This window comes from Ictidomys tridecemlineatus, unplaced genomic scaffold (genome assembly GCF_052094955.1).
Source record: "Ictidomys tridecemlineatus isolate mIctTri1 unplaced genomic scaffold, mIctTri1.hap1 Scaffold_40, whole genome shotgun sequence".
In the NCBI taxonomy this organism is placed as follows: Eukaryota; Metazoa; Chordata; class Mammalia; order Rodentia; family Sciuridae; genus Ictidomys; species Ictidomys tridecemlineatus.
In genome coordinates, this window is record NW_027522604.1 from 282,167 (window position 1) to 295,603 (window position 13,437).

Below are 13,437 nucleotides of genomic sequence, written 5' to 3' on the forward strand. Positions count from 1 at the left end.
TCAGTGGGTCAACATCGAGCGAACTGAGTCCCGCCAGCCTCTGTTCCTGTGCCTCCTGTGATGTGATGAACCTGGTGTGAATAAACCGAGCATTCGAAAAGGCATCTCGTGTGTAGCGGCTTTTTCTTCAGGACACAGATCGTCGGCCGGGAGCGGTTACCTGGGGCAGAGCCGATCTTGACTCCAGGACCACCCGGGAGTGATTGAGGGACCTCGCCGCAGTCTCCTACTCGTGTCAGCGGACAACCAAAGCACTGTTCCTCCTGCAACTATTGAGGGATGAGGAAGCTTTTATGATAAGGTGCTTAGAAGAGTGCTTGGCTCCAAGACCTTCAGACAAGTCAAATAACTGGTCTTGTCTTCACCATCACTGGCCTGTCTTCCCCCCAATTTTTGAGTCCCCTACAAGCCAGCCAGGCATGTGCTTCATTCTCTGCCACATCCTCAGCAGGGAGCCCTGGCCTGGCCTGGACCAGGCTCTCAATGAACATCGGTGGAGAAAGGCATTGCAGTGCCCACGAGGACATGAGGACAACAGACTAAAGATGGGGGTGGGGTGCTTCACAGATGCTGTGGGTTTTCTTCTTCTACTTCTAGGATTCTCTCTACCCACCTCCTGAAGTCAGTCATACAACTATCCCCATTTCAGATATGGAAACACTGAGGCCCCAAGAGGTTACAGAACATCCCCAAAATCATTGTCCAGTAAGCAGTGAAAGTGTTCTTCTCATGCTGGTCTCTGATTCCAAACCCATACCTGCCTTTCTTCCCAGGGCACTTCCTGGTCTGCACACAGGGATTACATGCCTTAAGATTGGGAGGACAATCCTAATTTCAAACCTTCTACCTCACGTTATGATGAAGACCATCCTTAGTAGCAGAGCACGTGTCTTATTTGGTTTAAAAACTCCATCTCTGGTAGTAATGAGATCTCCCTGCCACAGCCCCATCAGACAGCCATTTGGGACCACAGGAGTGTGAAGAAAGAGTGACCACAGGAGTGTGGAGAAAGAGTGACCACAGGAGTGTGGAGAAAGAGAACACAATTCAGGAAAGCAAAATACGAAGAAGCAAGAGCTGAATACACTAGAACAGACAGGACCAGCAGAGAGCCCAGCTGAGAGAGGCCTGGAGCAGGGCTGGGGTGAGCCAGCGCATTCCATGGGTATTGATGAAGGTCTGCTGTGTGCCTGGCACTATGCTGAGAAGTAGACGCTGCATTGAGTACAGTCTCTGTCCTTGCCCTGCTAAAGATCCCAGTCTGGGGATTCAAAGCTGGATGACATTGTCCAGCACTATGCCATTTCTTCACACCCCAGCTGACCTCCAGCCCCGAGCACCATAGCCCATTTGCCTACAGTGAAGGCCAGCAGCAGCTTCCCGTCATGGCTGGCAGGAGGGGGTGGAGAACTCCCAGCTCTCTCACCCTGTAAGAGGGCTTCTATTAGCAGCATGATCTACATGGACACCCAGCACTCCTTAGCAGGACTGTGCTTAGTCACTTAGTGACAACAACTGGCAGTTCCTAATCACTTCCTGTTCCCACCTGGAGTTTTCTAGCATAACCTCCCAAGAAAACTACTTGCTAACAAATCTGGATCACAGAGTCTCCACACTTTACCTCAGGGAAGCCAGAGCATGAAAGAAGGTTCTAGAAAGATGTACAGTGATCCCAGTCTATCTGGCCATTTTATGCCTGAATTTATAGTACTCCTTGGCTGCTCTGACTTCCCTGATAAGTTTAGGAGAAAAGACAAGCCATATTTTGGCACGTAAAATGCATTCAGGCCGAGTCACTTTCACAGAACCTACCAAGTAGGGTAGAATCTCATGAAATTTTAAGTACAACAGAATGTCAAATGACTACTCATTCCAGTGAAGACATGGTGAAAATAAGACTTAGAAGATGTACTGCAAACAAGACTTAGAAAAGTGTCCTCAGAGAAGATTCTATCATTCTGCATTTGCTTATGAAAGTTGAAGCACACAGTTCTAAAGAGCCCAGGAAGACAAGGTTGATACCCAGTTGAGTTGGCATATGATGTGCCAGAGCTCAGGACTTCAGGGCTGCTGTCAGGTGGTTCCTGGGCTCTTCTGGTCCTCACCTACACTCAGTGTCTTTTTGTTGGTGATGTAGTTAAGCAATAAATTACTGGCCCAGAGACTTGTTCAGTATTGCTCAGCAGTAGCAAAACACTGTCACCAGTTGTAGGTAGCCAACTCCAGGTGAGAAACTTGATAGATGTTAATGCTCACGGCTTCACACCAGAAACCTGTCCCTCAGTGATCATGCTCTCTAAAATATACACCATGCTAAATTGTGTGGAAGCATTCTACGTCTAGCCAAACCACACGAGCTTTCAAAAGCAGCCCAATAACATTTAGAGGATTCACTCTCCATAGCAAGCTTGCCAATGCCTGAGTGCCCACACACTCTATTGGCGCCAACTTCACCTCATTTTAGAATGCACACATCCACCAAGATATCACTGCATGTGGTGGTTGAGTGGCCTTTCCAATGGATGAGGTGGATGTGAATGTAACACGTGAATGAATTAGCATTTACCAACAACTGGAAGAAACAAATTCACACTCTATGATATGATGATGGAGCTCCTCTGTAATCTAGACCCTCCACCTCTCCTGCATCCTCTCTCTTTTCCTCTGCCTGGATGGACCTCCAACTCAACCCAGAAGGATGTGTCCTTTCTAGTCAGAAGCCCTGTCATGGCTTCCAATTCCAGGCCCTGATTCTGGTTAACGCAGCCAGAGCTCGCTTTCAAGGTAGTCTCTTCAGATCCCTTCCCTACCCTAACCACAGTGTGGGCTCTGGCCCCACCCTTACTCTCTACACCACCATTCCACATTATGGTCTTCCTGTCCCTCTCTGTGACCCAGGACTTCCCATGACCGACCCCACCCAACAACAAGCTGTAGAACCAGGTGCCATCAGAGGGAAGAAATGACCAGAGATGGCTAACTTGAAGATTTTACAGAATAGTTCATGATACGAGGAATATCCTGAACCAGTGAAATGACATAAGAGGAAGTCAATGAATTCTAACCTCAAGGGAAAATCCTACGGTACATTGGCTCTCAAATTCAGCTGCACACTGGAGCCACCTGGGAGCTGTACACAGTACTGACCGCTGGATCACCCACTGGCCCTGGGCTGATGGAATGGCTCTGGGCTAAGATGGGACACTGGGGTTTGTAAATTACCAGTTGAGTATAATATGAAGCAAACTTTGGAGACATTGCTTTTTCTCCCACATGAAGAACTGTGTGCATACACATGCAGAAGTACACAAACCTGCAGCATAAGGCTCCTTGAGGCCCATAGATTAAAAGCACTGTAGTCACCAGTACCCTGGCTACAAACACCACCAGACTCCTGGAAGCCTCCTATTTCCACCTTCCAGGTGATCACAGCCCTGCCATCCAAGCATGGAGGAGTCCTCCCTGCTGCGAAATTTCAGTGTGCAGAATGGAGAGCCCTCTGTCCTTGGAGTCCCTGCTTTGAAAACAAGTGCACTGGAGAAGTTTAATTCAAGTGGGAGGCACATGGGCAGGCTTCCTGGATGAGGCCCTATTGAAAGGAGGATGGGATCTGAGGAGTGGACCAGAGAGAGGAAAGATGGGAAGTACAGCAAGTACATTCAGAGCCGAGGTCAGGCCCAAAATACAATGTGGGCTGACAACAGAGTCCTTGCACCAGGGTCACCAATTTTGAGAAGGCAATGAGGACTGCTGAAAAGAACAATTACACAAAATTCCATGGAAACTCACTCATCAGACTTTTCTGAAAACACTGGAAATGCAGGTTTCATGCAAGGAACTCTGGGTGACAGATGGCAAAGTTTGCCAAATGCAAATATGCCTACCAGCTCTGAGAAGCTGTTCTCATTCACACTGCTTCAACCAGGGAAAAAATCCCCATGTGCTTACTGAGAACAAGTTAGCTTGTGCCACTTGAAGCTGCTTCCACAAACAGCTTCACTTCTGCACTTCTAAGCTGTTCTCCTCAAGAACTTTCAGAGCACAGTTCAGGCATGAAACACGAAGGGTGCCAGAAAGAGTTCTCTTGAATCTAGCATCATCAACTTGCAGGGAAAAAGAGGACCAGCTGAGAAGATCAGTTCTCCAAAGTCTCACTGACATCTATTTGTCACACTTGTTTACAACATTCACTTGAAGTGCAGGTACCCACATGAGTGAACTGTTTTTGATCAATGGCACAGAGGCTTCAATGTGAAAGCATGCCTGTCACCTGTAAGAAGCATTTTTGATATCTTCTAGGTCACACAGAAAACAAATAGCATGTGCTCACTTACAACAAAGTTAATCAACAAAGCAAATTGAAACTTCTTGCAGCAAACAGCTTTCTTTCTCCCATTCCCCAGCTATTTTCAGCAATCACATCCAGAGTCGAATTCCAGCCCAATATAAAATGTGTGCTCCCAAGGAAGTCTGTATAATTGACATCACCCAACGTGGGGAGGCAAGGGGAATGCTAAGAAGATCAGTTCTTCAAAACTCCTACTTTTTCAGAAAACTCATTGAAAGGCAGGGCCCCACTTGCAGCCATCAGTGGTTGACAGATGGCACAGAGGCTTCAATGTGAAACCATGAATGTCAATCATTACAAGTGCTTCTGACACTCTAGTTCAACCAGGGACAGCCCAAAGTGCTCAACAAGAACACACTTTGTTCCTGCAAGTGGAAGCAGCTTGCATGAACTGTTTCAGTCAGGAAATTCCAAGCTCTTCTCAGCAAGCACATCCAGAGCACAGTTCTGGCCCAAAAGAAAAAGAGTCCTAGCAAGAGGGTCCAACACCTATGATCACCTTCATAAGGTAGCTTCCCATCTTCTGTGTAGAAGTGGGTTTCTCCTTGGCATTTATGCTGTGGAGGAGACCACTAGGAGCTAAACTTCATGCAGGACCATCTGACCTGGACTTTTTGCAAGCCCTATGAAGCCCTCACACAAGATCAAATGCTACAGGATTTTGCAGAATAGTCCAGGCAACAGTAGACATTCATTCATTGTCTAGAGTCTACAGATTCCTAGATGCATGGCATTCATTTTCATCAAATGCACAATTTTGATCAAAAATCATATATATATTTCCAATCTGAATCAAAAAAATCAGAAATATTCCCATATCCAAAGAGTGGATCCCCATTGTGATGCTACCAGTGGAAAATTCCACAGCTGACCTCAAGGGATGGTTCACAGTCAAAACACAGCTCCATGAAAAATATTACATGACATGACCTTCTGGTTATGTGTAAAGTGGCATGGGAAGTACACATGCATGTCTTCTTCAGACATGGGATTCATTTGCAGGACACCTTATGCAATTGAAAATACTCCAAAATGGGAGAAATCAGAACCATGTCTCCAAAGTATTTCAGAAGAGACCAACTCCAACAGTTTATCTATCTCTCATTGTGTTTGTGTGTGCGCTCTAGTGTGTGTGTGTGTGTGTGTGTGTGTGTGCTCTAGTGTGTGTGTGTGTGTGCTAGTGTTTGTGTGTGTGTTCTCTAGTGTGTGTTTGTGTGTCTTTGTTTCTGTTTGTACCATGATAGCTGATACTTCATTGTCCCCATTGGAAAACTGACTCAGATAATGCCATCTGCCAAACTCCTAAAAACCAAACTTCTTGCTGATACAAGGAAACATTCCTTCATGTTGGTTTGGATGTGTCCTTTAGGAATCACTGCTACATTTAGTATACTCAAATCATCACTGTAGATCAGGTAACAAAAACATATATATTTTAAAATAATAATATATTAATGGAAACAACAAATACAGGATAGAGTAACAACTGTGTTACTAAACAAGGTCAAGGACAATGGCAAACTATAGATTCAAACTTTGAAGCAAATAGTAATCAATGTAAATATTCCTGGGCTGCCTCAGCCCCGCCCAGGCACACAGCAGCAGAATGGTTTTGCAAGCATCCTCAGGAGGGCTGCAGCCTTCTTTGTAGGATGAGAGGGAGGTTGAGGCTGGATCCACTCATCATTCTTTTGGGAGAGGTTCCTTTTCCTCAGCACAAAGTTGAATTCTGTGTGAGGGTTCTTTGCATAAAATACGTTGGCCTGCGCTGGAATCCTCAGCTCTGGGGAGAGAGGGGTGTACAAAATAAGGTGGCTCAGGAGGTGCTCCCTAGGACACCCCAACATCTGAGAGCCTGTGCCATAAAAGGCCAGAGCCACACACCTGGGAGCTCTCCAATTCAGCACCAATACCAACAAAGACCACCTCCACAGTCCTCCCTGAGGAAGAACTAGGCAGAGCACTTCAACAGACCTAATGTCTGTTTCTACCAAAGGCTTTGGACTCCAGAACATCCCAGGTCCTCTTGCATCTGCCAAAGCACACCACTAGATTTACATCTGAAATCTCCCACAAAAGGCTCCTGTGCCGAAGATTCAGACCCCACATGAGCCATCTTCACAGGTGGGTTTGGAGGGAAGCATTGGATGGTGAGTGCTCTGATGTCAACATGAAATTCTTATTCAAGATGAATACTCTACTAGGAGGTGGGAGGGACTGGAAGAAAGGTTGAGCATGGTTGGAGGAAGACCTAAACAGGGTTGCGCCCTGGGAAAAAATACCTTGTTCCTATTGGCTCCACTGAATCCTCATTCTCCATGTAGAGGTCCTCCTTCTCCTCTCCATATTTCTCTCTCTCCCTCTCTGCCAGCCTCGTTCCCTCTCTCCCACTCTATGCCTTTGTGGCAAGGGCTGAGGTGCTCTCCACTGCCACACACTAGAGCTTTATGGACAGCCTCAGTGCACAACCAAAGAGAAAGCTATAAAACCCGGAGAAAAAGGCCTAGGATTCCTCTTCTGAGTTATTTTCCTCAAGTATGGCCACAGTGAGGACAGGCTACCCAGCACGGATACCACATTAGAGCCATGCTTCTGTGTTGGTGGAGCCCACCTCCATGTGGACCAGCCTCAGAGAATGGAGGCCACATTCCAAATGCTGCCCTATTGAGAACAATGGTTCCAAAGACCAGCAAAGGGAATGCTTCCCTCCAACATGGTGTATGGCCCAGTGGTGCCATGACCCTGGGTGGGGGAATACAACAGCCAGCTTCTCCTTCCTCTGAACACCTGTTTCCTGTCGCCCTCCTCTAACCTAGAGCCTGTTCTCCATCCCTTCTGGGTTGGATGTGGGGATCTCTGCTATGAATTTCTAAGGCTACCAAGGTCCCAGACAGACTTCCTCTTCCATAGATTCTACTAACCTAACAGTAGGTTAATATAGGAGAAAATTGATCCTAGAACTCATAGGGATGGTGGTCTTCAGCATACATAGGCTGGGATAATGGCTGCTGTGGTGTTTGGCTCACAAAAACCAACCAGTCAACCAACGAAAAAGTGCTGGCATTATTATCAGATGAGCTCTGTGGCTACGTGCTCAGGAAGCCCTCATCTGACTTTAATTTGGGATCATAACCTGGCTATTGTGATCACTCCTTGGCAGGTGGACTCAGGTACAGACAACCAGGGAATTTGCCCAAACACAGATGATTCAGGCTGTCCCCCAGGCTGTGTTTTCTTCCCAATTTCATCCTGTTACTGCTTGCTAGAATCCTGGCAATTCTCTTCCCAGGCAGTGGTTTTCTGATCATACAGAAGGCTTTTAATCCTACTGCTTCAATCCACAAAAATGCCAGTTCCCTCTTTAGCCCATGCATTCCCATGTTCCTCTGAAACCACTCCTATCCCAGACCACAGAACCATACTGCTCCTGGAAAGAGGCTTTTCTCCTCACTCCTCACTGATGTCAGCTTTAGATGCCTGTTCATGTCCAGGGGAGGCACCTGGTGGGGAGCCACAATATCCACTGGGGTATACCATTGGACCTTGAGAACTTCCACCAGCAGAAGTGTAGTTGGCTTTGTGCACGAGCCCCAACACACCCTGTTGGAGTGTTCTTGGGGGTCAGAGACTACTCTTTGGTGCTAAGAGTTAACTTGAGTCCACATCCTGACCCTTGCTCCCTGCCATCTGATTGTCCCACTTACTCTGATGGTGAGAGATGATTTGGCCCAGCTCATATTCCTCCGGCTTCTCCTGAGTAAGCAAGTGTAGCTCGAGGGCCCTGCGGATGACGACAGGAGCCCTATCGTGGCAGGTCACCTGGAACAGCATGGGAGACAGGCCTTCAGGAAATGGGCCTTGAAGTGACTACTCAAGGACAGTGGGCAGGGGCATTCTGGAGGCACCTCCACTCTAAATACAAGGGCAACATCCATGACCCTACTACCTGAAGCTGGCCTCCTGCTCATCGGGCGGGCTCTTCCCATAGGTTACTAGCCAAATCCTTGTACATAGGACTTCCTGGACCTGCCATTGCTCTTTGTGGAGCTGCACTCCTCTCGAAGTGAAAGGACCCCACTACCTGCATACAGATGCAATCTCATCCCAAAAGTTGGGAGGAATGGGACAATAGCCTCCAAGATCCCAGGTCTGACCGAGGATGCAGGTGGCATTGGGAATGGCCTAGGCACAAAACCTAGAGGCTTTGGTCTGGATTCCAGGAACAAATACAGACCCAGAAACATGACCACACACAGGAGTGACGAAAGACAGTCACGAGAGCTCCTTGCCTCCAGAGGCTCAGTGCTGGCTGGGGTGTAGGAGGGCACCTCATCCGGCAAGGGTGGTCATTGGGTTACCTGGACATTTAGTGTGCTTGCTCCACATCCATATCGACTCTGCAGAGAGACCCTCTCAGCTCCTTGTTCAAGGAACATGCAGAACCTCACACTGCTGTCCTCCTCCATAGACGACAACATCCCATACAGGGGAACCTGCAACCTAGGTCCTGTCCTGTTCTCATCTGTCACCCATACCCGCCTCTGCCCTTCTGGACTGCATGCTGCCTTCCTACACACAGATTCCCTCAGACATGGTGGTGGACAAGCTGCTGCTCTCCCTCATCTCAACTCCAGCCCTTCACACTGACCTCTCCCTTCTTGATTCCCATCTATCCTCCTGATCTTCCAGAAGCTCCAATGCAAGAGGGCATGAGTATTCCATGGTATTGGACCAGTGTCTGCTCCCCACCCAGGTGTAAGCACCAGGGGACACCCCTGATCCCAGGCTTACCAGGACCTTCTTGGCCATCTTTGGACTTTGTGTTTCTAAATGGATGTGAATTAAGCAGGTGTCTCCCACCTGCTTGTGGGAAAGCGGCCTGGAGGACTTGCAGGTTGATTCTGAGAACTGTGGGGGATGGAACATCAGCAAACCCAGAAACAGAAAGCCACCCAGCCTGTCGGTTGGCTCTATGGGCTCCTAGCACATATGTCTAGGTGATGAGGCTTCTTATTTCCCCAGATGGGAGTGGAATGGCAGTACAAGTACAGCTTGAATAAGGTAGGTGTTTACCTCCTTTCCCTTGACTTCGGGGCGTTTCCTCACAATGAAATATTTTATTCCCGGATTCATGGACAGATACACGAGTGAGTGGTCAGGGACCTTGATTTCTGCAAAGCGAAGTGGACAGAATTGTTAGGTGGCACTCAAGGATTATACCACAAAACACCCACACCCCCTGAGAGTCTCCGCCAGGGCGAGCCTGCACCAGAATTGAGAGCCCTCCTATCCAGCTACAGTGCCACCAAAGACTCCCTCAGTGATTCTTCCCTGGAGAAGATGATGTACAGGATTCTAAACCAAAAGAGCACCTGGCAATGGAAACAGCACCTTGGGCCCCAGAACTTCTCAGTGCAGGTTGGATCTGCCAAAGGGACACTGCTAGGCTGTGCATCAGGATTCGCAAAGGCTCCTGTGCTTAGGCCTTTCTCCCCAGGGCAGCCATGCTCACACATGGGCATTCAGGGAAGCGTTGGATGGTGGGCGAATTCATCCCCTTGCCCTGGATGAATCCACTCATGGATGAATACACGGAGGGGAGGTGGTATCCATCAGAGGTGTGTTGGGCATGGATATGGGAGGACTTCAACAGGGTGGTTCCCTGGAGAACTCTATTGTTTTTTAGGTTCGCTCTCCTTCCCCTTGTTTCTCATCATGAGCTGTCTGCTTGGTACTTGTATTCTGGTTCTTGTTCTACTTCTTGCTCTTCTTTCTGTCCTGCATCTTCTTGTAGTTCTTTCTGGGTCTTTTTCTTGTTCTTACATGATTCCTTCTTGTTCTTCTTCTTGTGTATCTCCCTCCACCCTTCCTTTTGTTTCACCTCCTGCTTTTTCTTCTTCTTCCTCCTGATCTTCATCGTGTGATCCTCTACCCACTCGGGAGTGTCTCTTTCTCCTCCTCCTCCTTCTCCTTCTTTCTCTGGCAATGGTGGGGCGTCCTCTGAAGAGTTCAAATCTATCACACTTTTCTGCCCAGATGCAGCTTCTGTTCAGTAGTCCAAGATGAAATCAGTTCTCAATCAATGGCTGGGAGTGAAACCAAGACCAAAGACAAGTGACTTCCTTTCTTTGTCATTGTCACAGTCAGGAAAGACTGGATAACAGACACCACATTCTGGATAGGCTTCTACCTGTGGTAGTCAGCACCTCATCTGGACCAGGATTGCTAAAATAGATTCCACTTCCATAAAGCTTCTCCAATGAAAACAAGGTTTCCAAAATCTAGGAGAGGGCCAGCATCACTGCCACCCTCCTGCCATAAGGCATAGATGCCATCACACCTAGTGGGTTCCAGGCCCCCAGTAGTCCTCCCTTTTGACGTCTGTTACACACAAACCTCCCCTGGTCTGGAGCTTGCTCTCAACTGATGCTTGGGTTGAAAGTCTGATTCTGAAATCACCTTCGTAGATTCTCAGTTTGGTAATTTCTTATTGATTGACTTAATTTTTTACCAGGGATAAAACCAGAGGCACCTAAGCACTGAGAGCATTTCCAGGCCTTTTTACTTGGGTACAGGGTCTCCCTAAGTTTCTGAGGCTGTTTGGAAATCCCCATCCTCCTGCGCTGCCTCCCAAGTCCCTGAGATTCACAGCTCCTTGCACCTCAGTCTTCCTCATGTGTGAGACAGAGCCAACCCAAATGAGGCGGTGTGTGAAAATGGGAAAACTCACTTACATGCCCAACAGATGGTGGGTTCTATTGTGGACAAGTTGGGATGGTGGAGGCTAGGAGTGTCTGGCTCACAAGAAAGGAAAGAGCACTGGCATTGTGGACAGCTCAGCATTGTGGCCTATGTTCTTCAGAGCCCTTCTTTGTTGTTGGAAGGAATAATAACCTGGCCATTCTGATATCTTCAGTAGATGGGCACCCAGGCACAGAGGACTTGGAATTGTTCCCAAAAGAACCCAAACAGGCTGTCCCCTGGCCTTGACTTCCTCTTCACTGAGTCCTGTTCCCAGTTGCTGCAATCCTGACATTCTTGAGTAGGCAGGACTTCTCATATCCTGGCCATGGATCAGAACCCGTGCTGCTTCCGTCCACAGCAATGCTGATCCAATCAGGACCCATGTTCTCCTCCTCTTCATTTGAAGGCATCCTTATCAGTGAACCATAAACCAAACTGATGATGGATTGAGCCTCTCTCTGCCTTGCCCTCATTGATATTAGCTTTGCATTGCCAGACCAGGTCCAGGGGAGAACACATTTAGGGAGGTCCAGCAGCCCCCTGGGGCCTCATTGAGCCCCTCCACATTGGACACGCCCATCACTGCACTTGGTTTCCTGCACCAGGCCCACCACACTTTGGTATTTGGGGGCCAAGGTCCACTTTCTCTTGGCTGTGAGTTATCCTGAGCCCACTGTGGATCATGTCTCCCCCCTGTCTGATTGTCCTACTTACTCTCATTCTCAGACATCATTCTCAGCAGCTCAAAGTTGTCCACATCCTCATGCTGCAACATATTTTGGTCCAAGGCCCTGTGGATGAGGCTTGTCACTGTCTCCTGACAGGTCACCTGGATAAGGGTGGGACAAATGTCATCAGAGAATGGCTTTTAGAGGAGCTACCCAGAAGACTGTGGTCAAACATTCAGGAGAAATCTCAGCTACATATACAAGGGCACAATCTTGTTATCCTGCTACCTGAGTGTGGCCTCCATATACCCCCTGGGTTCTTGCAATGTGCTACTAGAACAATCCTGGTACAAATATCTGCCTGTACCTGCCATCTCCCCTCCCCCTGGGGAGCCACATTCCACTCAGGTCAAAGGACCAAACTGCCTATGCACAGACACACTCTCATCTCACTGAGATGGCATCAATGGGCAAGGGATCTGCACACAAAGTGTGCTCTGGGATGCAGGCTGCCTTTGTGGGTGGAAGAGGCAAATGCACTGAAAATTTTGGTCCTTTATGCCACTACACAAAACAGACTCAGATACAAGAGTGTGCACTTGAGTGCTTCATGATAGCTTTGATAGGCCCTGGCCTCTGGAAGCTCGGTGCGAGTCTGGTTGTAATGATGTACTTGACTCAGCACTGGCAGTCACTAAACATGTCTCCTCTGCAGCTGGACACCTGTAGCATTAGCGTGTCTACTGCACATCCATAGAAATTCTGCCAAGAACCCCTTTAGCTCCCTATTCACATACCTGCAAAGGCTGACATTCCAAACCTTTGGCATGACCCCCAGGTGATCCCGACCCCAAATTCCTACACCTAGTCATGCTAAGGAGGTTCTCTTCCCTGCCACCAGGAACACATCCCCTCCTACACATGTGACAAGTCACTGCCACCTCCTCTGCTCCAACCTCACTCATTGAGAATACCAAGTTGTAGGCACTGCAGCCTGCACCCTGGACATGTCTCTGCCTTCATCTGTCCACAGCACTTCCTTCTGCACTTCTGGCCTGTAAAACCCACAGTACACAGGCCAACTCACCGCTGGAGCTGGGCATGCTGATGCTCTTCCTCCTCAGGTCAAGCCCTTAAGACAGACCTCTCTCTATTTCCTACCACAGCCCCGGGGTTGGCTGTGTCTCCTGCCTTCCATTGTGTGGACACCTAGGAGGCAGCCCTGCTGTCGGGCTTACCAGGATGTGCTTTGTCTCCCTCAGGCTCTGTCCCTCTAGGAGGACGTGAACAAAGCGGCTGTCTTCCACCTGCTCGCTGGAGTGAAGCAGAGAGGAGCTGCTACTGGTGACTTTTCTCATGCACCACTCATTGCTTTGGGTGGCCTGGGGCAATGATCCTGCAGCCACTGTAGAGCTGCTGCTCACAGCTGTTGGGATCCTGGATGCCACTGCCACAGAAGGCTCCAAGAACTGTGGGAGATGACAACATCAGCAACACCCAGCAACTGCACCCCACCCAGCCTGGCAGTTGGCTCTGTGGGCGTTCTACAACATCCATCCAGAACCTGAGGTTCTTGTCCCCTTGGAGGATGTGGAGTGGCACCAGGAGTAAAGACTGAAGAAGGTGGCTGTTTACCTCCTTTGGCTTGACCTTCAATGACTTGCTGGCATCTGTTTC

General features: G+C 48.6%; 1 protein-coding gene across 2 annotated transcripts; it reads right to left on the reverse strand.

Moving 5' to 3' along the window:
- Positions 1 to 5,764: 5,764 nt before the first annotated feature.
- On the reverse strand, positions 5,765 to 13,225 carry LOC144373467 (uncharacterized). Of its 2 annotated transcripts, XM_078036527.1 has the most exons (6): positions 12,999 to 13,225; positions 11,807 to 11,921; positions 9,422 to 9,519; positions 9,140 to 9,256; positions 8,053 to 8,167; positions 5,765 to 6,131 (listed from the first exon to the last, which is right to left on the reverse strand). In XM_078036527.1, the coding sequence occupies exons 1-6, from the start codon at positions 13,116 to 13,118 to the stop codon at positions 5,926 to 5,928; spliced, it is 771 nt and encodes a 256-aa protein (XP_077892653.1). In that variant the 5' UTR covers positions 13,119 to 13,225; the 3' UTR covers positions 5,765 to 5,925. The 2 variants fall into 2 exon arrangements, with proteins under 2 accessions (XP_077892653.1, XP_077892654.1); XM_078036528.1 differs by lacking the exon at positions 9,140 to 9,256 and having other exon boundaries at positions 12,999 to 13,222.
- Between the last annotated feature and the right edge of the window lie 212 nt (positions 13,226 to 13,437).

Excerpts from the sequence above, each read along its gene's own strand:
- LOC144373467 (XM_078036527.1), bottom strand. The coding sequence starts at position 13,118 with ATGAGAAAAGTCACCAGTAGCAGCTCCTCTCTGCTTCACTCCAGCGAG. Across the intron at positions 11,922-12,998 it reads GGGAGACAAAGCACATCCTG|GTGACCTGTCAGGAGACAGT; the intron begins GTAAGCCCGACA and ends ACCCTTATCCAG. Across the intron at positions 9,257-9,421 it reads CCGAAGTCAAGGGAAAGGAG|TTCTCAGAATCAACCTGCAA; the intron begins GTAAACACCTAC and ends CATCCCCCACAG.